General features: G+C 42.7%; 1 protein-coding gene across 1 annotated transcript; it reads right to left on the bottom strand.

Annotated features, from left to right (window-relative positions):
• Positions 1 to 154: 154 nt before the first annotated feature.
• Positions 155 to 15,088, bottom strand: emilin2a (elastin microfibril interfacer 2a). Its single transcript, XM_068748633.1, has 9 exons — positions 14,943 to 15,088; positions 14,346 to 14,471; positions 12,424 to 12,614; positions 10,312 to 12,294; positions 3,395 to 3,721; positions 2,333 to 2,386; positions 1,870 to 1,929; positions 1,548 to 1,688; positions 155 to 891 (listed from the first exon to the last, which is right to left on the bottom strand). Exons 1-9 carry the CDS (start codon positions 15,086 to 15,088, stop codon positions 557 to 559), a joined length of 3,363 nt encoding a protein of 1,120 aa, XP_068604734.1. The 3' UTR covers positions 155 to 556.
• Between the last annotated feature and the right edge of the window lie 12,659 nt (positions 15,089 to 27,747).

The following is a 27,747-nucleotide window of genomic DNA, read 5'->3' as shown; positions in this document are numbered from 1 at the left end:
TTTACAGGAGCAGCAGAGGTGGATGGACCTCAATCTCAACTCAAAATGTTGAGTTTACATACAGAATTGGGTGTCCTTATGAAAAGTGTAAATTAAACAAGGCACTTCTAACGGCTCTTCCTGCTGGCTCTTCAAGCTGATGTGGCGGAGACGGCGGCAAATCTGGAGGGGTGCTCCCTGCGTTTGTGCTATGTATTGTGCAGCACAATGCATGCACAAATAATTGTGCAGGCTGCTTTGGGCTCTAGTAACCGTCACCTTCATTTAGTCCAGCATTAGTATACACAAGACATTCACAACGTGTACAAAGAGGCAACTAATATATTAGAAACAAATCCTGCTTCGTGTCTTCAATTACTCAAAAGTGGCTTACAGATTGCAATACAATAACATTTTAAATGACTTTTTTAATTAAGGCTCTTCAGTAAAGAGTCTCTACACAGTGGCATTGTGTAATAGAATGGCTTCATCACAGCAAACAGTGAAAAGTCTAGTTCCTTCCTTCCTCCAGTCCTAATATCTGGGAACAAACCAGTCCAGGCTGCCGGCCCCCCAGCTATCTGTCGACCTGCGTTGTGTACAGGAACATGGCGCTGTAGGTGGAGATGATCTCCCTGGCCTCAGTCGTGGCCAGCTGGCCTTCGGTCCTGACCAGACCTACGCGGTCTCCTTTCTTCAGGGGCAGGATCAGGCTGAAGGACACCGAGCCTCCGCAGCCACGGTTAACGCCAGCTGAGCCCCCGTGTCGGCCGGCCCCAGAATCGGCCGAGCTCCACAGCCTCTGGACGCTGCGGTTGGAGACAGAGAGGATGGCCTGTACTCTGTCGCCTTGCCTCGCTGTCAGAAGCCCTGAAATCAGGTATCGGCCATCCAGAGGGACAGTGAAGATCCCTGTAGAGATTAGAATACGTGGTTAAGTTCACTAATGTCTCTCAAACTGAGATGTTTTATTACCTTGTTCCTCGTAGTCTGACTCTCTTAAAACGGTAGTCCAGCTCTTATATGAACATCAAAACCAGTTTTTGTTTTGTTCAAACATCTATGTGTTCATATTAGTCATGAGAAGATAATGTCCTCTCAGTAACTAAGAGATTGGAGGGGACAAAACTTCACATCTGGTCACTTCATTCTTTCATAGGCCACTATAATTTTGGTAAAAATGAATCTGTTCAGAGCAAAAGTTTGTGATTCCACTGGTTGTCGACAGAAAACTGGGGGGGGGGGCTTCAAACACAAAAGGCTTATTTCAGAGATCAGCGTCCATCGGCTTAAATCAAAACTCAGGCTCGTCCACGGTAACACAGAACAGATGGCAAAGTGTAAGAGTGTCTTTACACACACTCATCCAGGGGTATAAATGACAGATTTCATTGGAAACACCAGTTCTTTGATGTATATATTGTATAATGTGTAAAATTATTTTATATTTGAGGATGCACTGATTCATAAATCATCACAACTTGTCAATTGATATATTACATCTATTTTGTATTTTTATTTTCTGCGATAATGCGACCGTCGCCGTTGTTGTTGTTGTTGTGGTGTACCTGTGTGGGGGTTGTAGTGACCGCCATCATTCACCAGAACCCGATTGAAGCGGATGACACCAACGTCTCCAGATGTGGCCTGCTGTGTGAGGCCGGCCGAGAAAGAAAAGGGTTGTGGAAATGCGCCGCTGATGCCTGGGACTGGAACAAACAACTGGTGTCAGCTCAGAAGTGTCTGATTTCAGTTATGTCAAAGGGCATTTCTCTGTGTAAATAACTTAATACATATTTATTGGATGTATTTCTCACTGTTTGAAGACATTAAATGAGTGCTTCTCTCCTCATTGACGGAGTTGCAAAAACGTTTAGAGATGAATTTTACCTGGTGATCGAACTGGAGCTCGAAACATTGGGTTCCAAGGCACTTGTTCTGCTATGGAAACTGCAGAGATGGAAAGTGTTCATTGTGGAAGTGTGTATTATTTTAATCACGGCCATGACCTGGAACATGAATGTTTACCTGCTATTCTACATAAGTAAAGGGGAGACAACAAAAAAAAGAGATCTTTGTTTCAGTGAGTCTTGCAGATGCCTATTTCTCAACAGTCACAGAATGTAACTGTTAAAGCTTGTGGTAAGTGCCTACAGATGAGCTTCAATCTTTCCACGGTCTACCCACACCTCCCGAAACTAAACACATCCAGTTCCCACTCCTTCGCACTCTCTGGCTACAAAATGATTTGCAGCTTTTCCATTTAAAAAAAAAAGAAAAACAAGCCGCTGTAGTGGAACGAATCAGCCTGTAAATGCATGCAGTGCAGCCCGATGATGAATTGCTACAATACCTTGGCGGCGGGCTGATTGAGGCCTGACAGATGCAGTCTGCTGAGGAGGATAGCCTGCAATAGAAACCGATGACAAATGCATCACGTTTTTTCATCATCGGAGGACAAAGGCTCACCAGAGGCAGCATCTTGGATTTAGATCGGAACATTATCATAAAACGCTGCGAGACAGTTTGCCGCTGATGGCGTTGAAGTGAAACTGAATCTGCAATGACGGCATTATTTTGAATAATTGATTTTGGGTTTTCTTTCAGGATGGTGGGTTGTTTTAAAGTGGTGAACATTTGAGTGTAATTGTAAAAAAAAAAGAAAAACACTAAGTTCTTTCACAACTTCACCATCACATTTGTTCCTAGTTTGAATTAATTTCTGAATACTCCCCTCAGGGCAAACCTTAAAACGTCAATGCATTTATCTCATGGGTTGCCAGATGTCACATTTTTGTCTCCTGGAAAAACCAAGCACTCCCTCCTATCATTAAAAATAGTTTAGATGCACTGCATTTTCACGAGATTTGCACGTGTCAGGTGGGACAGCACTATTACTATTAGTACTGCGACTTCCATTCAGGCACCCTAGCTTTATGGTGTCTATATGTTTTGCATATGATTACTTTGCACAGCTGTGCAAAGAAGTAATTTGGTTCTTAACACCAACTATGGGTAAATTAGAGCGATGTTGTCCATAGAAAGGAAACAAAGCAGGTCAACAGAAAGTTGGTTAATGCTTGTTTTTTTTTAATACATCAGTGTTTGGGACATTCAATCAAAGTGAGGGAGATGCAAACTGAAAAATGCTGACAAATATTTTATTAACTAAGTTTGCAAAAGTGTCACAATTAGTTTGACTGTTTTTAGGACATCCTAGGACCCATGCAACAGCAGCCTGCCAATAGTAAGGTGTTTTCTCCTATTGAAGTACCCTTTGGTATCTATTCTATATACTTGAGAAACTTGAAACTAAAATGACACTTAAAGCAGACTGTTGGTGTTAAGTGTTAACATAGATCAGAATATATTCAGCTCGCTGTCTAGAACACTAAAGGTCTTCAGCGCTGCTCACCTGGTGCGCCGGCAAATCCTTTGACAGGCGTACTAGAAGAGTCCTCAGACCCTCTCCGCACGGTCACCCTGCGGATGTACCCCGGAGGTCCCGCCTCGCCCGTCTCCACCATCGGGTGTCCTGGCTGCTGGGGACTCGCCTGCTGCTTTGGTGAACTGATCTTGATCGTGCTTGTGTTGGGCTGCCCTGCTTGGCTGGGAGTGTGTGTCTGTCTGGGACTGGATGGCGGCGGCGGGACGATGAGAGGGATGTGGATTTGTTGGACTCTGTTTCTGGTTGGAGTCGATTCTGGCAAAGAAGCAGGCCTCTCTGGTCTGAAGTTCATTCCTTAGGAAGCAAAGAAAAAAAAAGAGAAAAAAAAAATGTCAGGAATCTAAAAGCATCCAGCTGCAGTTCACTTTCAAATCATATAAGTGTTGCCATCGAGCATAAAAAGCTCTTGGACTTGAAATGCTGTAAACATTGTAAGTGCAAACATTCAAGCTTCCAATTTACTTCATTGTTTACTTCCACTCCCGCATTCAGATCACGTGCCGCCCTCCTCTCGTTAGTTCTCTTTTTATGACTTTTATTCTGATGACGAATCAAGTTATACTTGCTTTCACTGCACCTCTGAGGTTTTTATTTTTCAGTCCGCAATCCTTATTTCCCCTTATAAAACCAAAGTGGGTGGTTGGGGGTCAGATTTAGGTAACAAGAACCATTTGAATGGAGACCAGACGGATGTTTGCCAGACCCCCAGAGAGCACCGACATCACCTGGCCCTAAGAGTAGAGATGCTGTGAGTGTCCTGGGACAACAAAAATAATTACACAGTGCCTGCTTTGTGTCAGGTACTTCTAACTACGTACCAGGTGTCAGGCAGATTGTGTCATGCTGTATTCACAATTCTGGAGGGAAGCTTCAACATGATAGGAACGTGTTATATTTCCGGTAGCTGCAGTCTTGTTTAAAATGCGTGGGTGCGATTGGCTATGAGTGAAACACATGTAACTGGATTATAGTGATGTCATCACACCAAGGAAATGATTTATACCACATGGTTATGTAGTTAGATTTGATGGAAAATACTTTAAACAGGGATGGCAAGAGGTAAGCCGCAGAGGTTAGGTAATTTGATTGGTAAACAGCACAGGAAGTTGTAGAAAAAAAAACATGGCAGCACTAAAAGACCAAAAACAAGCACTATGGAAGGGAAATACATATAAACTAGAAAAGCACTCAGAGAGCCCAAACCTCCGCCGAGCAGCTCATTCCAGCAGTCATCCACATGGTGATCTGGATCATAATCAAAAGATCATATATTGTTCTTGATATGTATATTTTTAACTGATTTTTTAATCCGTAATCAATGTTAACATTGAATGTTTTGTTCCTGACCTCATTCTGGATCAGATCCAGAAGACATTTTTCATGATAGTTCATATCAGACCCCTTTATGACTGTGATTTTTGGTGAGTGAATTGAATTGATAAAGCCTCCATTATAAGTAAATGTCAAAATCCAGATTTCTTTTTTTTTGGTATCCAGACAGGTATCCGGATCACTCTCAAAATTTGATGGGATCTAAGTTAGACCAAGACCCATCTTCAATTTTTTTCTCCCATCAAGATCCATCCAGCAGTTTTTCCCTGTCAACAGGGAGGATGGCGTAAGGACAGTTGTGCTGCATTCGTGTGCATACTGAATGCATTCTATAAAATGTTTACACACCGCTGCCTGAACCCATCTATCAACAGGGGAGAACCTCTAGTTCATCTGATTTCAAAGACATTAAAAATAAAGCCCAAGGATTTCTCTCATTCAGCAGGGGAAGATGAACTGTGTGATAACAATGGTGGGACAAAGAATGTCATCAGCCATCAAAGCGATGTAGCCTCTTGATCTGTTAGTTACTAAATAGGTGCAGTTTGCACACAACGCCTTGCAAGTAATGTCTGCCTTCCTGATGAGCGAGGATCAATCTTTGTGAGCCTATTCCTCAGTATTTCACTCTCACCGTCACCTCATTGTGACACTACATCTTCTCCCATCAACAATTTACATTTTTTCGGGTCAACTGCTTGCCAGGTTTGCAGATTCTTGGGCCACTCAGTCCAGCTGAGCGTTCATGTTGCAGCAGGATAAGGAAATGAGTCCATACGCAGCAGAATTTGATGCTAGATGACAGACAAACCTGAAATCAGTTCCTTCTCTGCTTAGATATCAGGCTGAGTTACTGTATATGGAATAAGACTAAGATACTGGCCTCGATCATCTCTGCGCCTTCCAATGTTTCTCCTCACAACTCGGCTCATTTGACAGGATAAAGAAAGGCAATCCACAAAGCAACCATTGCGCAGGGATAATAAATACACGACCTTGCCTTATAGATCTTTAGAGACAACTCTGCATGAACGCTTAGAGAAATGTGCTGCAGCAGCAGAGGTGTAGATGTGAAGGTATGAGCAGTGTGAAAGGGACAAGTGTTAGGTTATGAAGACAACTTTGTGAATCTGAGTGAATCTAATCAGCTGCTACTGGTCTGCCGGTAAATGATAGGCTGCTGTAACAAAAAGCTATAGATCCTCAAGTATGTACCCAACAGCTGATGATCAGCTGCTCACTAAGAGCCTCGTCAGCATTTCACGTCAGCTAACAAATTCACAATGAGATAGTTGTTGTCTCGCATCTCAGTGAGACTTAACAGATTTAACCTCCAGATAAATGACAATGTCATCATTACACCCTGCTTACAATGAAAACATACAGGAATGTGTGTGTGCAAACCCTGCGTTCCAAATCTGTGCCCCCATTTTGGGAAAATCCCCGATAATATCCGCATTCAGGATCTGATCCGGATGAAAGTCGCTGGTAAGATAGAGGTCTTAACATCCCCAGCAAAGAGCCAAAGTAATCACATTACCTGACAGTGCACCCGGTAATCTGGGTTAGTTACTGTAAGATACAATCAACACCACGAAAACCTCATGAACCACAAATGTCATCTTACGCCAATGGTTTAACAAGTTACTCTAAAATCACGTACACAATTAAAAACCAATTAAACCCAACAATAATGTTGGTTAGAGCGAGATAATCAAAAGTCTCTTCCTTGCCCCTCTACGCTTCCTTCAGGACACTGGCTGTCTTATTTCCCATGAGGTTTCGAGGTGTTTCATAAATGAGGAATGCAAAGTAAAAAAAAAAGAGAGAAGAAAAGACACAGCAGAGAAAGGCAAACAAGGGTCGATGCAACCATGAGCATCAGCAAAACCAGATGTTGTTGTGTACAAGCAGTGTGAGACACAGACTCAGGTGACACCGCATGAGTGTCAGCGCACAGAGCAGGGCGGGGGGGGGGAGGGGGGTCACTCACGTTCTCACATACATTGTTCTTTTTCTTGTTATGCACATGGACACAATTTCATTGTCCTTTTTTTGTCTTGCAATATTAATGATGGAGGTTACATTTTCACACTGCACAGCCGGGCAGACAACATGGACTCCCACAATGTGTATCTCGTCTGAAGACTTCCAGATGGGCTCCTCTGGTCAGAGATGGAAATACCTCACCTTTCAGCTATACAGAAACCCCTCTGGGGAAGAAGTCAAAGCACCTCCTCTAAATCCTGGTGCTGACTAAATGTGTCAGTGGTGGCGTCGAGCGCACTCTTTCCACTCTTTCCCAACATGCACCCTTCGACTTCAATAAGCCTTTGATATCTTGTTTTTCCTGGATTCCTTCGTCACAGTGGACAGTTAATCTCGCAGCCTGTCTCCGCAACATAGAGTCAGAACAATCGATTCCTAAGCATTGATCCGTGAAATCAAAGCGCTCTATTATATTTTCTTCTCTGACAGATATACATTTACAGTGCTGGGTGGTGGGAAGTCCTCTGGCATTCCTGCAAGGACAAATCGGAAGAAGCAAACAGACAGAAGGAGTGAGAGCGACAAGGGAGTAAAAAGAGAGAGAGAGAGAGAGATTTCAGAGATAAGGGAAAGAAAACAACAGGGAAGCGATTTGAGCAAGACCGGGATCACCTCCAAACACCAGGAGGAGGAGGAGGAGGAGGAAAAAACCAGCTTGGAAATCGAATGGGCAAATTCAAAGCAAGTACGTTGGTTAGTCACCATCTATATGACAAACAGCTCTTTGAAAATAGAAGCATTTTAAATCTTTCTTCACTTCCCAATATCATCTATTCAAATATGTCCTCCCTTAAATTTCAGAATGACATCATTGTTATATTTAATATCCTCGGGGTGGAGAATATGTGCTCAGATAGGAGAGGAAATATTGCATTAGTCTTTCTGCCACACCCGCAAATCTGGGTGTTCCAATGACATCTTTTTATTTATTTTTTTAAATGTGTCTATTTTCTTCCTTCCCAATCTTAGGAACACGCTACCTCAACTACGTGATCCAACTCCCTCTGTCCTGGGAATTGGGATATCGACATTGGGCTTGACTTGAGAGACATAATTATCGCTGCCCTTAGCCGAGCTAACTCTAAGACTGTAAGCTGGAGCGAGCGAGGCCAGCTCCACCCAGACCTAACCAAACATGGCTGCTAGTGCACAGCTTATTTGTCCAATTTAATTGAATCCAAACCAACATCTCAGTAAAGGTTTGTCTCATGATGTTGAATTGGCCTTTCACGCTAAGATAAGTTATTTGTCATTTGTCTCATCCAACTCACAGCGAACAAATCAACAATGCCTCTGCTTTATATTTACATTTAGGCTTTGCATTGAAATACGCTCGTCGACTAGAAAATGTTTTAAGGTTTAGAATCCCGAATATGTTGCACGGTCCTGCAGGATGCTCTCTGTTATTTAAAGCTGTAGAATGAACCCTAACCAAATGAAATTTCACAGTTTGGAAGTAACAGACTTGGGAGAGAGGAAAAATGGGCTCTAAAACACCTTCACGCACTCTTTAAACCCGAACCACAATTCCACCACGACTCTACCCTTTGTTGTTCCTCAGGTCCATATCAAACCCTTACTTTGGCCGTTGGTTTAAGAAAGGGAGGCACCACTGATGGGGCCCCAGTTATGACATCATATCTGAGGGTAGTCAAAGCATCTGGTACTGGGTGTGGAGCCCTGCTTCTCCACTCTCCATCAAGACTGGCTCCAGCAGTGAGTCAGGGCCCGTAATGAGGACCAGATTCCACACATCAGGCTGAGGTCACCCTCCGGGAATCTCTGGAGGTTGGTATGTGCGCGAATGAACGGAGCCAGAGAGGGAGGGTGGCGTGCTCATATGTGTCCGCTGAGACACTGGGAACTGAGATTGAGGTCTGCAGTTTTGTGGTATGAACTATGTCAGTGCAAAAAAAAAAGAGAGACCAGTCAATATGCTCATAAAAGGGGTGGGACAGATGGAACTGTCTACTCGGTTATTCTGACATTAGCTTGAGTGGGAAATGAGGCATGAAACAGCGGGAATAAATCATCAGAAAAATTAGGAGATGCTGAGACTGGCACCTGAAATTCGAGTCCCAAGTATCTATCCAACCCCCGAAAAAGCTGTGGAATTCTTGGGATAACACGAATCTTAAGTCGCAGGAAGTTTCCAACGTGGGCCTCTGCCTTAGTGCTGGGATATATTGAATGACATACTCGAGGTGAGCCCTGCAGTGAACTCATGTCCTCCCTCTCTGGGAAATACCCTGTGGTCATTTGTGGGATCTGATTCTTCCCTTCTCGTAGCCTCCACATAAGCCAAGCAAGTACATGGAGGAGTATCTTCAGGAAAGCTTTGTGTTTACACAGATGTTAATCACGTTTGATAAATCCGTTTGGATGTTGTAATAGAAGTGTGTTTTCTCAGTATTTTTATTTAAATCCATTCTTTTGGATCTTTTCACAGTCCGTCTGCATTAATGTAAGAATCCACAGACTTCAAATAGTTGTGCGTTTAACTACTGTGAAACATAATATCTGGTTATGACTTTGAGGTAAAACATTGTTTGCTGCCCTCCTTAAAGTTAGATGTGATTAAAGGCAAAACCTTACAAGTTCAGCTAAACACAAAGCATGGAAAACAGTGAAGCAAAACTTCCTCCAAAGATACCAAAACCAGTTCAGCACACTAAAATAACAAGATGATCGTATCTTAACATTTTAATTCTTTGTATTTGTAGGTTCATATTTCATCTAGTGTCCTTCTCATCTCGTTCTTTACAAGAAAGTCAAAATTCATGTTTGTTTAACTATTCCTTTAAATTCGCTAATGAAGTAAAAACTTCGGCATGCATCAAGCAGTTCCTGTTCCACTTTCCTGTTATCATTGCAACCCATCCATCCATCGTCAACCGCTTATCCGGGGTTGGGTCGTGGTGGGCAGCAGCCTTAGCAGCGAAGCCCAGACTTCCCTCTCCCTGGTCACTTCTTTCAGCGCTTTTGGGGGGGGGGGCGTTCCCAGGCCAGCCAAGAGAGACGTAGTCTCTCCATCGTGTCCTGGGTTTTCCCCGTTGTGGGATGTGCCCTGAACACCTCACCAGTGTAATTGCAACATACATACTTTATTGTGGAGTACTTTTGTGTACTTTTCCCTCACGTCTTTGCTGCTCTATTTGCTGCTCGCTGCCCCTGCTGGTGGTTCATTTAGCAACCCAACATAAATATCATCACACGCTACTTCCTATTTGTGGTGACGATGATGCTTTCCTTTTCAGGGGGTGATAAGGTCATAACCAGACAGCAGAAAATGCTTTGGCTATTTAAAATGTACATGTAATAATCCATTGGTTATGTGGCTGACCCCAAATTCAGGCACCGATCATGAAATAATCATAAAAAAGGTCGGAAACATTTGGTCTATCTGATTGAAAGCCAAAGGTTCCCGTTTTATAACGGCTCTCGTGTTCTTCTAAAAACATTGCAGCTGCGGATTTATCATCAGGAATACAATATAAACTCACCTGGCTCTTCGGCGGTGGCATCTTTCACAACAGTCCTGGCCAATGCAGACAGCTGTCCCTGGAAATGCCTCAAGGAATTCTGCAGCGTGACGATGTCTGCTTGGTGGTCTCCGCAGGTGACGTTCATTTTGTGCACGCTGTCCCACAGGCCAACGACATGGCTCTGCATATCATCCTGCAGGCTTTTAATTCCAGCAGAAATTCCATCCAATGTCCGACAGACCTTTTCGAGTCTGCTCACACGTCCATCCACTGCAGAAACGCCATCAGACACTCCTTGTATATTCTGTTTGTGTTGACTCAAATTCGATGACACCTGTTTACTCAGCCTTTCAAGATGACTCTTGAGGTCCTCTACCTGACGTCTCATGTCATCTGCCTGACTACTAGGCCCCGCAATGGCTGATGCCCAGTTGTGCGGTTTTGCACTTCCAGTGCCACTCCGCCCTGCATAGCAGCAAGTTGAATTTATGAATTGCATATCCTGATTGCATTTGCTCAAGGAGTCACTTAGCCCGCTGACAGCACCAGCCAGGCCAAGCACATTATCTTGGAGCTTAATCAGTCCCTCTCGGAAGTCGGCCATTGTCTCAGCACGTATCCCATCTGCAGCTAAATGTCTTTCGACAATGTCTTCCAGTTTCCCAAGCTTGACTGTGTTGGAATTGACATCAGTGCGAAGAACATCCAAGTCATTCTGATACCGGCTCAGGTCTTTTGAAATGTCTTCCAGACCTATGGGTGTGGGCGATGAATTTGCTGCACCTGCAGTAATTCCTGAGCGTGAACATCCAGTGGAGCACAACTCTCCAACAGCATTGACCTTTTCATCCAAACCTTGGAGGAGGAACTTATTGTTGCTCACTTCAGCCTGGATGGCATCCACGGAATCACCAGACAATCCGGGGAAAGAACTGTTGCTCATTTCTACGAGCACGTTCGTAAACTGGTCCTCCATACTGTCCAGGCGCTCATCCAGACGCTGCCTCAGTGCTGCCACCTCATCAGAGATCGTGCGGGTCAACTTATGTTCGACATAGAAGCAGTGAGTCTCTGCATTCTGCTCAGTGATATTAATGCGTGCCTCCAGCTCTTCAACCAGCAGGCTGAAATGATTCTCCTGCTGCGGCGCAGAAAGGTGCGCCAGCTCATTATCAATGCGAGCATTTAGGATGCGATGAGCCTCTGCAACGCGGTCTATCTCGCGCCACAAGTCTTTGTGGTCTCCGTGGTCCAACTCTGCCTGTGATGGGTCAGTCTGCCTCTGAGTTCGTATGGGCCCATCTGTGGAGGTCATGTCCAGACGTAGTGCCTGCATTTCCTTTCTCAGATCTGCCTCCCTGGTGTCAACCAGTTGGGTCAGGCTGACCAAACCTTGGTCACGGCTGTCTTCGCAGCTCTTCTGCAAAGTGTCAAGTTTGTCATTACATAAGACTTGTAGCTTAGCCATCCGATCATCCAGATTTTGGTCGAGCTCTTTTTTCAGCTTTTCCAAGTTCCCATCAATGTAAGACTGTATAACATCAAACTCAGCTATGGCTGGGGTCTGAGCCTGAGAGGCATCCATTAGGACACGGATCTGCCCCTCATGACTTGTCATTGTTCCACGCAAGTCTTCCAGAGCTTCATCTTTGCTCTTCAGTGCAATGTTGATGTCATCCAACTGGGTCATAATCTTTTCCACAGCATTGTCGCCAATAGCGCCACTTCTAGTGGCCTGATGACCATCCAGTACCGCTGGGCTCTCCTCTGCACCTGCAGGTCTGACGTCATCTGGCGGACGCATGTTATTGAGAAGTGTGACAAGCATCTTCTTTGAGTCCTCCAGCAGGTCTGTGCGTAGACTGCCCGTTAAGTCTTTCAAAGCTGATTGGAGATCCAACACAGTCTGAGACAGTCGCTGAACTTCCCCTTCCAGAAGATGAACTTTATCTGTTTCGCCATGCCTCATCTCATGGTGGCCCGTCTCTCTTCGCTCTGGCCCTACGATCATTTTTTATTTATTAAAGAATGAAGAATACAAAGCAAGTCAACTAGTGGTACTTTGTAATATGCAGATGTTTAACATGAAATGACAGCAGTATCAAAGGTAGGACAGAAACAGATTCTTACTCTGGGTGTGTCTGGCCGTGTATCCAGGATTTGATGGAAGGTAAGGCTGTATTCCGATGACTGTCCGTTGATCCGGGGCTGGTCTCAAATGTTTACAGTCTGGGCCTCGGTAACCAGGACAGCATCTCCATTCCAATTCTGTAACTGTCTTGAAAGCAATTTTGTATGTGGGTCGAAATCGGTTTTGGTATCTATAAAAAAAAAAAGCAAAAATAATTAATTCAGTAATTCAGTAATATCGAAACCAATATGAAAATACAATGAACAACACTGAGCTTTCTCTGTCACGTTCTCGTCCTGCCTCTTTGTTTCTTATGCACGCAGCTCCTCTGCCATTCCAAAATTAAGCAATGCACCTTGTTATTATTGGAGGCTGCTGGACTCATGCAGTCAGCAACATAACTGTTTTCTTTTCTTACTCTTAGATATGGACACGATTAAGGTGCCCTACTTATCTCCATGCTTGACAATATCAACTTTGTGGCCAATGCAAAACAGTTCCTGAAGAAACAATAGGTGACATAATTTCCCTGAAGGCAGGGGTCATGACATGCGGAACATCTGGAAAGATGATGACTAAACCAATCCTATTCTCAGATTTCCTAGCTGTCACCTCCACTGCTCTATAGGCAGACGAAATGAAACTGGAAAACACTTAATATTCTGGTTTTAGGTTAGAGAAACAAAAGTGCTTAACTCTTATCTTAACACAAGATAAGGTGAAGTCAGTGCTGTGTGTCATTACTCAGTAATGGAAAATCCAAGGTGTCTATTTCCTTTGCCAGTTCTTTTTTTTTTGCTTTGTACAGAAACTTGGAATTGTGCTCCATTGACATAATAATAATCTGTATCCAGGGATCTTTTCCACAACACAGCAACTGTTGCTGCATGTGTTTGTGGAAGTGGATCTCAAAGCAAAGTCACAGATAACGTCACAACGAATTACAGCTCACAAAGCCGAATGAATCAATTGCCAACGTGCCTTCCAGAACAAAATTAATCACCAGATGAGAAGTTACTCGTCAATCACAGCTGGAGCTACTCCCCATTTGCAACAATCAAGCATTTCATCGGAAGAGTAGATTTTTAGATTCTTGAGGGTGTTGTGAAAAGACAGGCATATTTAAAATGACGAGTAATAACATTTGTTATCAGATAGAAATGGAAGTATTTAGCCTTTTGTGCAACATTATCACTTTTCCTCACCATCTTTCTATATTTAGACACACATGTTAGATGCATTTGTTTGACTGACAATAAATGCAGTACATGCATTCCTCACAGCTGTTGGGGTGTGAAGTAAAAAAAACATTGCACAGGTACGCACATTGGATATGTATGTACCACCATACATGTAAGTATGTATATATATATATATATATATAGCACTGATCACTGCACACTTGCTATATGCACATTACAATTGATGCTCACTCTTTTTTATGCACCTCCAATAAATGAATTGTAAATTACTATTATTACCACATATCGTATATCGACATTGTTTAAGCTTCATTATCATGTTTATGTCCTACAGCTATCATTATTTTTATTTTATTTTATTCTACTTTTATTCTCAGTACCTTTTCCTTTATCTTATCTTTTCTGATAAAACATATTTCATTGATTTACACATAGGCATTTTTTTAATTTTATTTTTACATGATCCCAACGTGAAGCACGAACAGCAGTGACCACTGGTTACTAGACGGTATTCTAGCTGGTTACTTGGAAAGACTTTCACATGAGTAACCACATTCCTTGCATTCCAGTTGTCGTCCTCATTCCCAGGCTGCATCTCTTATCATTTCTGTGGGCTTTTTAACTTGCTAAACGCCAGTGGGACATCCAGCTCTCTCAGAGAATCTCATACATTTTAACGTGACACCCCCCCCTCCTCAGCCCCTTCCCCAGATGCTCACGCCACTTGTTGCTGGCAGCCGGGTTGGTAAACTGGGCAGGGGGCTACTACGGGCTCCTGGAAGCTCTCCACGCTGCCCTGCACGGCGCAGCTCACGTTCCTGCGCACCACAAAGGCGCACCAGTTCCTGAGGAGAGAGAATAAACACGAGCTTCAAGATAAACATCTCGGGAAACCGCAAAGCAGCACTTACTGCGAGGAAACGGTGCAATCTGGATGATGTGAATAACAACCAAGGCTGCTCGTAAAAAGCAACATTTTCAGTAAAAGTTTCAGCTGGACAAGGAAAAAGTTGCAAATCTACGAATCACTGACATTCCATCGTGTGTCTGGATCTGATCGCGTTTAGCAACACTTGGCAACCCCGATGCAATAAAAGCCTGGTAAAAACGTGAACGTGAACAGGTTGCGTAAAGACGCGAAATCTGGTGCTATTAGGATCAATTAGACGTTTACGCGTCATCACAGTTTCCCCCTCCACCACAAGAAAAAAGAAAGAAAAGTGACGCCCGGGGTTAAACCTGAAGTTTTTGACATTCACAAAGAAACTTTACGTTAAATTGTTCGTCACACACACAAGCGTAAACCTGTCACTCACCTATTCCTATGCCTGGGCGCAACGCCAGTGTTTGCAGAGCCATGGAATAAGTCATAGGAGGACGGAGAGCCGAGCGTGAACTGAAAGTTCAAAAACAGGGTGAAAAGTGTCCAGCGCCAGTCCATCGCTCCGTTCCTGTAAGTCATAGTTTGACAAAACGTCTTGAAATAAATATTCCCAACGCAGAACAAAAGAAGAGAGGGCTGCTCAGCTACTATCAGGCGCGCCGGTCCCAAACACCAAAGTTACATCGCCCCTGGAACGGATCCGGCTCCAATAACTTCTAGTTTAGGCAAGTTGAGATTCACTGCAACTCCCTAGGAATGACGTTCAAGGGCCGACACCCTCCCCCAGAAACAGATGAGAAAAAAAAAACCATCCACGAGCTTTTAGGAGCGATTCATAACCCAATAGGCGTTTTAATTGAGGCGTAATTAAGTTAAGCTTTTCAAGTCTTAGAATACACAGAATAATTAATTAATGTAAGACAAGTCCCGAAAGCATTTGGGGGGGGGGGGGGGGGGGGGGGGGGGGCACAGCTTTGATTTCTTCGACAGCCAGTATAGCTCACACCTCCCTGATGCACGTAACAGGATAAGAGTTGAAAGAGGAGGCTTTGATTTTATTCATGGGCAGGGGGGTAGCTTTAGTAATTTAGAGTCTGTCCTGTCAGGGAATGGGGTAAGTGGGGATGCAAGTTACTTTCTGCTGCAAGTCATTTAGCAAGTTCTATTGTTCCAAGCCCAAACCTAAGCGATGCCTTAATATGGAAGGGAAGCAGGAAAGGAACGGGACTGGTTACACAAGCACCTTTAATTCACTGCAGTTGAGGCAGGAATTCATTTGACAGTGTCGCTAAGTGAGTGTGTGAGAAGGGGAGTTATCGTGTGTGCAGTGGAGCTGTGAAAATTATTCAGATGCAATTGCCTTAAGCAATTGCCCCCCCAAGTTTCCCCGGAGTGCATGTGAAGGGCCATGATGTAGGTGATGTTGCTGATCAGACAGGTGCTGTCAAGTTTATACAAAAAAATGATGAGGGAGGGGATGAAGAGAAAGCAGGTGACAAAAGGAGAGATGTAACCCTGGGGGGGGGGGGGGGAGTGAAAAAATGACATTGTAGAGCATTACCGGAAGAGATTTATAATCGTACGTCACACCCACATTTCCTCCACAGGTATTGCTTATTCTCTCCCGCCTTCAAAAAGCTTTTACCATTAAACAAGCTGGCTTTCCGGACTGCTGCCAGACTATAGATAGCCCTTCCTAAAATAAGACTATATCATCAGGCACTCTGCATCAGGTCTGCCAAGTGAGAGATGCTGGAATGGCTGCTGTAAGTGATGATGTGTGCAGGGACAGGCAGATATTATCATCAGGCCAATGTAACATCAGTGCCTTCGATGGCTGCGTTTAATGAGAATACTGACAATCTCATTTCCTTTTTTGCTTCTTCTATCTTTACAAAATTCACAATCTATATTAACTCAGCATATTCATTCAACAAATCTGCCCAGGGCAATTCAGAGGCTGTCAATGATTTGTTTTGTCTATTCACCAGCAGAGGGCAGCACAACAACAGTAAATGAAGTACCGTATTATATGACTTCTGTCGTCATGGCAATTCCTTCCTTCTGCAATGTGAATCCACCATTCCTCTTTTATTATTGAATAAACTGGAAGACAAAGTCATCATCAGCCACACTGTTTATCTTTGCTTATACAAGTTACGCAGTCTTTTTTCTTTCCTGTGTTGATTGCAGGCGGATGAAAGCGTAAACTTAATCTCTCTATATTTATTAAGGATGAAAGTAGGAGCCAGCCCGATACATCCGTTCTTCAGAAGGTACAAATACTCATTAGTCAGCGCTGACATCCATGAGAAGATTGTTGCCTCGATCTTTCACTTGAAAACTAACAGTGGCACACAGATACATAGGCACTCATTTTAACCATCAGTCCTGAGGGCATTTCCTCGTTTCACCTCTCTCTGATCAATTTCTTATTTTTTTGACTTTGCAGAACTTGGAGGTGAGATGAAAATTGGAATAGCCTGCACTGAACCAAGTTGGATCCTTTCTTGTGTGCTGTGCATCTTTCCCAGAGACATACATTTTGCAAGCCCCCCCCCCCCCCCCCCCAAGGCTTTTGATTTCTTGAAATTGTGCTAGGAACGAAGCAGCATTCTTGATCTTCATATCAACTTCTGTGAGGTAACAGTTCTTCTGCTTTATTGCAGAGCCATTACACCACTCGAACACAATATTTCAATATTTCAGGTGAAACTTTTGACATTCACTCTGGTGCACTGAGAATTCCGTGGCGCTGCAGAACCTGGACCTGTGGCTGTCAACTCAGATATCCTTATTGCTAGGCTAGCATGAGCATTTATAGTTTCATGGAGGACCTCTTTATTCAGTGGTTTGCTCAGCAGCCTCTATGTGAACAGAATTGGAATATACTGTACAAATGTGCATATTTGTCAATTTTCAACAATCTACTGATCCAACATATCCCTTCATTAGGCACTAACCTTTGTGAGCGCCTAGTCTTAAGTATTGTTTGAAGTGGTTAATTGTCATAGCACAATGAATGGCCTCTGCAGTGGATTGTATGCTGGACTTTTCCTGTTTTGCTGCATAAAAACATAATGGATAGGATTGACTGCAGTTTCATGATCAGAACATAAGTTTAAGAGAAAGTTCAAACAAATGTCACGGTCAGAGACAGAGACAGAGACAAAGGGAGAGCTATATTTGCCTGTTGTGGATGTACATATATATAACCCACCCACCCACAAGCCCCACCCTGAGTCTTTCACACATGCACACGAGTGCGGACACACATAGCAGATTAGGGAAACTGATTTATTGGTTGTAAAATGATAATACGGCTATAAACTGTGCTCATGAATTGTTAATTAAGGCTCTGACAAACACGTCACCTAAAATGTTAATGAGGTGAGATTACATCGGAGCCGAGAGTTCTCTGTGAGCTCCTGAACAAATACAGCAGATGAGCTGAATCCACAAACCTCTCACCTGGTATAATAAGACACGGAGACAGCACCTGAGATGGGTCATGCCCATTCGGTCTCAGAAAAATGTAATGAATGAATGACAATGTATGAATTAATCGTTGTAATAGTGAAAGAGGATGATGGCTATGATCCAATTTTACCCACATCCAGTCTATATTTGTACTATCTGGTTCAAAGTGACTCATTGGTCGTGGCCCAGATCTTCCGCCATTTTAGTTCTTTTTCTTTTCTTTTGAAGGTATAAAAAAAAAAAGAGTAAGGATGTGAAAATGATTTTTGTCTGTAGAACTTTTATTTAAACAACACAGGCTCGCAGGCATACACTGTGATTAGCTCAATATTGTCATTTAGATGCAACCAGAAAAGTACTCTTTCCCAACATGTGATGCTTGAGGATGATTGGACCATGGATGGTGGAGTCATCATAACTTCCTGTTGCAAGAAAAAAACACTTACATTTGTGATTCACCAAGTGAACTTTGAAATCTAATTAAATGTGCCACTCCCCCAGGGATCAACTTCTAGCACAACTTTATTGAAATTGATTGAAATCCTTTTGAGTTATCCTGCTCAGACACACACACACAATGGTAGCTCTCACACAATATGGCAGCTTTGGTAATAAATTAAAATAGTGTACATTGTTATTGCTGGAGAACCCCAGGTATGGCTGCAAGGTGTAGGCTACAGTGGAGCGCTAGCGTTTAACACTCTTAAACTTACTACTACTCATCTTACTGTGATTATGATTGACTCAATATGCTAACTTCTCTGATACCGACCAGGAGTCTTGGGAAAGTCTAGAAAAAGCGTTCAATTTATCAAAAAAAAGAAAAAGGGGGATTATTGCCTCCATAAATGGAAAGCTACAACTCCATGCTGGTCTCAGGCCAAACAGGATCTACAGAATAACAGGTCTATGATTAGGTGGCATCAGTTCAGAAAGTACTCTAATTGGGCCTCATTCACTAATAAAAGCGTAGGAATGCTTTTATTCTGCGCAAAAATTAACAGCGCGTTCAAGCCGTCCAATCTTCTCCTCACTGTCGTGTGTATGGAAGTGAATGAGGATCATTCTAAATTGACATGGCTCAAGCCCACAATCCGTAATCTACATAAACCACGCCCACATGCCTGTATAAAAGGCCATCGGCTTGATGCATAGAAAGATCAGCCAAGTTGTCGTGTGTACCCAGACAAGACGCCAGCTCATAGCCAGCTGGATATGATAGATAGGCTCCAGCAGACCCATGAGCCACAAGGCAGAAGAGACGATCTTTGGATGGATGGCTGTTCCGTGTAGTACAGTTGCAGCTATCGCCCAGCTAAAAGGTGTGCACTAAAATCAAATTAATCCCTTCCATAATGTAGAAATCCAATACAGCATAAATGAGTACATTTGCTTTATTTTCTAGCACTGCTGAAAGCAGAATCATCTCGAGGAACCTGTACCCAGACCGATTCCTCAATCATTTCCCCTCTAAAGTCAAGCTGTTTTTGTTGTTGTTGTTGCTGCTGTGATGTGTGAGACTTTCCATACCTGATAGAAAATGAACCCCACAAACTTGATCTCTATTGTAGTTTGATATCGAGTCTCCTCTGTTGGTGACTCGAAGCTACTTCTGTCCAGGGGAGTATTTCTTGCTCTGAATTTCATTAACTGCTTTGCACGTATTTTTTCATCAGTACTGTAACAGAAAGAGCTCGGACAAGACAGCTCGGAGGGATCAGGACAGGCAGCAGGCAGCAATAAGGTTTGTGGTGAGGAGAGAACTGGTTCAGAAAATATCGATAGGATCGGAGCAAATTCAAGATTATTTTCCACAGCTGTTAAATCTCATGTACTTGTTTGCTTCATGTGCAAAATGCTGCTAAATGTCTGAATGCTAGGCTGCAGCCCGTTTACCTTCCTCTTCAGTTGAGTTCTTTGGAACAGATTATTGTTATTGTTAGATTATTGCACTGATCGTCGCCTGCTGCTTCTTGTCAGCATGACACGACGTTATTGAAAAGAGACTGTTCAGCCACGGCTTTCTGATTGAATAATGTCAAGTAGATTTTCTGCTGCGTAGTTGTGTTCTTGCTGTTAATCAGTTTCACGTAATCTAATTCAGTTCACTATTTATTTTCTCCACAATAGTTGCTATGTCAGGGAATGGCCAACTTGATGACAAATAATTTTTTTTATTATAATTATTATAATGAATTACCAGTAAAATAACACATACTTAAACCTGGACTTCATTCCATTTCTTTGGATTTATCTCATCAATTCAGAGATTCAGGAAAACCGAAACAGGTTTTTCTTCAGTGAATGCAATAAGCTTCCGTAAAATAGTGCATAACATAATATCATGACTTAATATACATTTTAGGCAGCAGAATCCGATCTGTGCTGAGTGTGCATGGGTTTTCTCCTGCTTTCTCCCACCTCCAAAAACATGCAATTTCGGGGGAGTGGTTACCCTAAATCTTCCATAGGTGTGCGTGATTGTCTGTCCAGGTGTGGCCCTGCGATGCACTGGTGGCTCCAGGATGTACCCCGTCTCTCGTCCGTAGACAGTTGGGATAGTCTCCAGTAGATCCCGCAATCCGGATTAAGTGGTTAAGGACATAAATGAATGAATAAATATATATTTCATTTGGTTTACAAAAACAAAATAAGAAAGAGAAAACAACAATGGCAAATGTGAACATTTATCGTACTTCCTGGGCTCGTCTGATTGAGGTGGTGAAACAAGCTGAAACAATTAAATTATTTGTAACATCCGTCCTCCGTGAGTGAAGCGAGCGCTTTAGAACGTATGTACAGAAAGCACGAGATCAGCAAAGGACTTCAGCGCATACTTGTACATTACTTTCGTAGTATTAATAAACAAACCACGTTTCACGCATCAATACATTTATTTAAAATACTTTATTGCAGCTTGTTAATTGACATGAAATAAGTTAGACCAGTCATAAAATGTTTTCGGTATGTGTTTTTTTCATGCCTCTGTTCCCTTTGAGACAGTTCTTCAACTTCATTATGAGTTTTAACCAACAAAAGGACTTCATTTGTTCGCCTCAACCTTCCATGTTTGATCCTTCACAGTGCCTCCTGTCTGTTTATTTTAGAATACTTTAGAGTCCCACTGTATGCACAATTTAGTCAAGGACTGCACAGATTCAGATGCAACCCTCAGATTTTGTTTTGTTCTTGTTAAGAGTGAAAAAGAAAAAAAAACACTTCTTTGTCACGTCTGTGCTTTTTTTTGTGTGTGAAAGTGTGAAGAAAAACATAACCCTGAGCTACGCTTGAATGCCTCAGCATTTGTTGTATGAAGCAATTTCTTTTCAAAATTCTGCTGCATTTTCTCAAGTTTCGTTTCAGCTCAGAGCTAAGTGTGACTTTTTTTTTGCCAGTGCCCACGTTGCTGAGATACAAAGCCTTCATTTAAAAGGTGGAAAATGTAAGTTTGTTGAAAAATGCTCCACAGTCACAACTCCCCAATTTCAGTAACAGTAACTCTCTTATTCCACGAACAAAAGATTGATTGAGAAGTATTGATTGGCAGCTTAACGAGTCAGAATGATGTAAACGTTAAACATGCTAAACAGTTGGTGGGTGGAGGTCAGCATGACATCAGAGGGGGCCTGTAATGCTATGAGTTAATTGATCCACTCTAAAAACCAACATTAATTTTTACTGTATATAATCCCTAATCTTCCTCCCACACGCTGTACCCCCCCCACCCCATGGTGTGCAGCTTTTTTTGTGCTGTGAGCCAAAGCACCCAGTAGGGATTCACACAGAAGAAGTCATCAAAACAAAAACTGCAATTCCTCTGTTCTTAAACAAGAAACAAAGTGAAAAGCGAGCAACATGTAAATCAGACCGGTGGCCTCCGATTCCTATCGGTGCGAATGTAATTTCCCTCTGTGCGGAATCTCTCAGAGTTACAGATCAAACGGCGACTGAAAAGATGAGAAAGCTGAATAAAATATGGGCTTTATAAATCACTTTCTATATTTATCAAATGCACCAACAAGGTTTCACATATGACTACCAGAGCTTAATTAGTCAATGGTGAGTTTAGTAACAAGCAGCCACGCCTCCCAGGAACCTCCACCCCTCGAGACACAAAGTATGTCAGAAAGCCATGCACCATACGGACTGGTAAATGTACTGTCAAAACAATTAAATAGTAAACTATGCTTAAAAATAAAATTGGCCAAATGTCTGTAATAAATACAGTAGTACCTCAGCTTACGAATGTCTCTACATCCGAAAGTTTCAGGTTACGAAGTATCTGAATGGGAAAATATTGCCTCTCGTTACGAAGGCGTTTCAGGATACGAAGTCAAAAATAGCTGCTCGTAGCTGCTCTGCCATTGGCTATCGCCTAAAATCTGCCTGGCAACCCGTTGCGTATGCGTGTATCCCAGCATGCTATTCGTGTCCCCCTCGTGTCACCCGGAAAAAGTGTTGACAAGTCGGGCTATTGCTCATTATGATGACGTCATTGGATCAGTTTTTCAAGAAACGCGAGGCAGAAAACACCGCAAAGGACAAGTAAACAAAGAGGACAAAAAGTAACAGCTAACAGGTAGATTAATATTTTAAAAAAATATCATACTTTTGCGGGGCTTGGAACGGATTAGTGCATTTACATTCAAAATGCGTCTCTACTTACGAAGTTTTCACGTTACGAAGCTACTCCCAGAACGGATTAAATTTGTAAGTAGAGGTACCACTGTATATGTATTTTGTATATTTGTAACTTAAAATATTCATTTTCTTTTGTGTTTTCCATAGAAAGATCATTTTAAGTTGACTCTGAAGGCTCACATATAATACGAGGCATAGATCACTCTATCAGGGGGGCCCAAACTCGTCCATGGAGGGCCGAGACACTCCAGGCTTCCTTTCCAACCATCTCTCCAGCAGCTGATCTCACTAATGAGCGCCTCCTCTCAGATTGAAGCAGGTGTTAATAATTAAAATCACCTGCTTTAGTAAACCGGCTGGAAGGAAAACCTCGGCCCTTCGTGGAACAGTTCGCCAAAGGAATGGAGGATATATATATCACATGACCTGTGAAGAGATTTCCCTCATGATGTTAAGTTGGGTATTAGCTCAGGAAACCTCACCTTTTGTTTTTAATGTTGCTATTTGAGACTTGTGCCTCAGCACAGACTTGCGTTGCCAGAAACTCCTCGGCGTGTAGGCGCTGCTGGCAGTAAAGGCTCATCTGTAACACTGGAGACAGTGATTAGAGAGAGAGAATCAATAATACATGGTATGGGAAGGCTAATGTACCACAGGGACTGTCAGACAGTCAGCAATGCCTCTGATGCCCAGCCCGCCATCTCATATCCGCTGGTTTCGACACAAAGCCAGACCAGCAAGCACACGAGGCACGAAAAGCAACCAGGGAAATAAAAGCTGGGGAAGAGAAAGGTTGGACAAAAATAACAGAAGGAGTTAGAGAGCACGGACAAAGAGCATTGGAGCAAAGTAGAATAGTAAAGACTGAAAGATCAGGCGTCCAATTTAATTAATCATGTGAATCCATAGAAACATCTTCAGCAAGGGAGGTAAAAAAAAAAAAAAAGCAAACAGTGGCAGACAAACACAACAAGCATATTACAGAACTGCTTTCAAAAGAGGGCCCTTCATCCTTGCAATGACAAGATGTTTCAAAAAAATCAATATGGGACTGTGAATGAGGGCAAAATGAAATAAGTGTGTGAGCTATCCGGGAAATAAGATTGGCAGGCAGACAGAAGCATGCCACCGGTCTCCGGGGGCGGATGCTGGCCAAGCGGTCGCTCAGCCAGAGCGATAGGGGCTAATACCTCCTCCACATTAACACGCAAGCACCACGCCAGACCGCTGGCCTCACATGCAGAAATACGAGATGACTCTGCACGCAGCCGCACACACAAGCACAAGAAGAGGAGAATTACGATCTAATTAATCTGTCACTGGAACAACTGCATGCTCATTCTGTTGAATGCCACCCTCTCCCACTGACACAAATCACGCTCCTGCCCCCCCCCCCCCACGACCTCAATCCCTCGTCATTACATCCCAACCACGCCGTCTCATTTTCCAGGACTGCTCATCATTAGGCCGAAAAAACAAATACACAATCATAGGTCACAGAGTCAGACAGAAAGAAGTTTGTTTGCACAAAAGGGCTTGATGACCTGACATGGCGAACTGTCTAGAACCCCCCCCCCCTCCCATTAGTCAATGGACTCCAGAAGCGGATTCATGCGCAGCAGCACTTCAGGTCGCTTGTTACTGCTTGGTGGTCTCTGGGCAGCTTGAACCTCCACAGTTGCAGATCGGGCTGCATTATCACCCATTCAACACTCACCTCGTGTTCACTGTGACTGCAAGACGCCGCCAAGCATAAAGAAACTTTGTATTTGTTGTCTCACATGCACGTGAATGCTGCCTTTGGTTGAGAAATGTCTCCATTAAATCGCGGCGTGCACATAACAGCACTGCAGGCAGGTGGGAGTTGGAGGCTGCATTCAGGCTTTAGCCAAAGTGTTACCACAGAAACAGATGCAATTACTGAAATTTCCTTTAAATGCTTTTAACCTCTTCTCAGATGCCGCCCATGTGGCGTCAAAGAGACACGAAAACATATTTTGTCCTTATGCAATGAGTTTAAAACACTCAATGCTACCTGGTGTGAGTATTTCTCGGAGTAGTGTTTCAATTTGAGGTAAGTAATCGCATTACCTCTGTATAAGACTGAATTCTTATTTCAGCGACATTTAAATACGGTTTTAATCATTTGTATTTCCTTGCATTGGGGGCATCTCATAGAAGCCACGCAGGAAGCGTGGAAGGTTGTTACAGTCTGGGAGATCAGCATCTTGTCAAACATCATCCCATCTCCATGCACCCTCTCTGCTGTGTTCAATTATTCATCATTTCCCAGGCAAAGGAGTTTAAACTGGAAGGAGACATTTGTCTGTGTCATAGAAGTGTCCCCTGAACAGCTTCTGCTGAGCCTAAAATGACATTTTCATCTGACCTGTAGCCAACATCCCTGTAATGAGAAGCCATCAAAAAGCAATATCCTAAAATCGAGAGTGATTTCAATTTCAGGACGCCTATACTGATATGCAAAAACAAACAAACAAAAAAAAGAACTGGAAACCAAGTGACGATAGTTTGTATTGGTTTTCCTACAATTTGGTGCAGCAGAAACAAAAGCTTCAGTTTCAAATGCAAGTCAATAAGTAATTTTGTTATGCAAAATATGTTCATCACCCGGTTTTAAATAATGACTCTGTTTTGGTTTTTAAACCATTCTGTTAAAAGTCACTCATGCCTGTGTGACTTGTCAATGACATTGCTGTATGAAGGTCATGCCTGATTACTGAGGAGTTAATGGGGGCAAACTTAAGTTTGGATCAAACAAAGCGCAATGTGTATTACATGAGAGCATTACAATAAAAAAAATACGTGATTTTCTGCTGCATTAGATACCTGAGTGAAAGAAATGCAATGCAGCAGTCAATTTTGTTCCATGTGTTGAAACCTTATTGCCGCTCTCTGGCATAATGAGAAAATATTTCCCCAGAGTGTGAAAGGAGACTCAAGATGCACTTTTAGAAACTTTATTAAAGCAACTTAACCAATTATTTCTGTTTGTCCTCCATCTGATGAGTAATGATTGATGCAATGAGTTTGGTCAATGTTAATGACAGTAAGCAATGTCTTTTTTGGTTTGCCAGCAGTGCTGCTGAGTCTCGCTTCATATCCTCCAGCGTGGGGCGGATTGAGAGATGTGAAATGGGATATTGGTGCGACAATGACAGCAATCGCTCTGACTCAGATGGATTGCATTTTAATAAAAAAAAATCTGGTAATACTCCACCTGGGGTGAAATTGTATTACCCAGTTAGACTCTGATCAAACAGTTAGGTGAAAGATTGGGTTTCCTCGGCTGACATTTGTCTATTCTTCATTTAAGATGGGAAAATACAGACACGAAGTCAGCCACGCTTCAGGGATGTGTTTGCGTTGGCTTTGGCTGCAGGCTGATATATGTCACATGTTGATGAGAACTTCAACATTCAGCCCGAAGAGATGCTCCAGACTTCAGTTGCCGAGTGAGCTGTTGTGAAACGCTTGCAATGCGTCACAACAAACTGGATGTGGGGATGTAAATTCAGTGATAAATTCACTGAATTCATTCATAATTCAACTTATGCCAAATTATATTTAACAAATCTGAAAATATAATGTAAAACAGCCCTTCTGGAAATTGGATCAAATATTTGTAAACGTATTTAACCTTGATTAGAACATTTAAAAATAGGAATGTGTCAAAATGCAACAATCAGCCAACATAAGAGTCTTAATAAAACATCCATATAGAATATAACATACTGGATGTTATCAACACTCCAAACATGTACAAGCAAACCCACTCCCCAAGGTCTTATTTCCTAATTAAGAAACTGTTGCATTAGCAAACTCAATTCACACCTTCTCTTAACTCCCCAGCAATCCTGCTGTTACCAAGGTAACCATGGGAGTTGTCAGAGTGCAATGCACCATTGAAGGAGTCTGAACAAAACGGTGTACCGCAAGTCCTTGAAGTCAATCACCATTTCAGAAATATCGACTTTTAGTGAAAATGCAAAAGAGAATAAATCTGTGAAAGAATGAAGGTAAAACGGGCGGATCGCTGCAGGCAATTCAGCTGATGCACAGTCTGGGGAACATTCTAAAGGGAAATGAGGGCTGGAAATGTATGGAGATGATTATTTCCTGCTATCTTCCGGCCTGTCCCCTGACCTGGTCCTCTGTGTCCCATCTATGGCTGACGTCTGCCACTCCCACTGTGTGTGTCCGTCTGCGTGTATGTGTATGTATATACCATATCTTTGCACAAGGTCATAGTTAAAATAGTAACTCCCTCTTGGGAGAAATTTAAAAGGTTTGATTTGCTTTATCCTTTGTGATGTATTTGATGGTGAAACAGAAGGGTTGGTGTTCCATTATAATAAACCTATTCCAGGGCTGTTGATGGTGTCATTTTGGCAGGTTATTCCCTACTGTGTCCTTTGCCGCTAATTGAAAATGTTAATGTTAATCTTTTTTTAAAGCACCAAAATAATTGTACAAATCTCATCAGATGCTATGATTTGGCCCCATTAAAGTCAAGCTGGGCACCTTTGTTGTATTGTTGCCTCTTTGTTTTCTCTTACACCCTTTTCGGGAGCCCTTCGCCAACACTTTTCATTTAAGACAGACAATAACTGAACGATATGAAAACAGAACCGAACGTGGGTGAAGGCATTGATCTCTGGAGTGTTTCAGCAGATTTTCTTTTAGTGTTATGGATTTCAGCCCTTCGATTCAGGCTCACTCTACATGCTGTCCTCAGACCCAGCCACAGACAAAGCTGGCAGCACCTTTCATTGAACAATCCAAGATAAACATATAGAGAAACCAAAGGGCTGTCGGCTGGTTGCCAATATGCTGACATTTATACTTTATAAAGTGAGAGAAAAATTTAATATTGAATGTCTGTCACAATGAAATTATTTATTTGGTGAACCAAGCATGAAGCAATCTTACATTTTTAATTTGTTAATGGCCACCTATTCTAATGATGATTCCAAACCCTGATGGCTGTCAGTCACCCCCCCCCCCCCCCCAAAAGACTAAACAAGCCATGAAGGGTGACCAGCCTCGAGGGGGTGAGAGACAATGATAGGTTTCTTGTGACATGGCAAGGCTGGGAA

Source organism: Brachionichthys hirsutus, chromosome 15 (genome assembly GCF_040956055.1).
Source record: "Brachionichthys hirsutus isolate HB-005 chromosome 15, CSIRO-AGI_Bhir_v1, whole genome shotgun sequence".
Lineage (NCBI taxonomy): Eukaryota > Metazoa > Chordata > Actinopteri > Lophiiformes > Brachionichthyidae > Brachionichthys > Brachionichthys hirsutus.
Note: the sequence above shows the minus strand (reverse complement) of the source record. Positions and strands in the feature narration are given on the sequence as shown.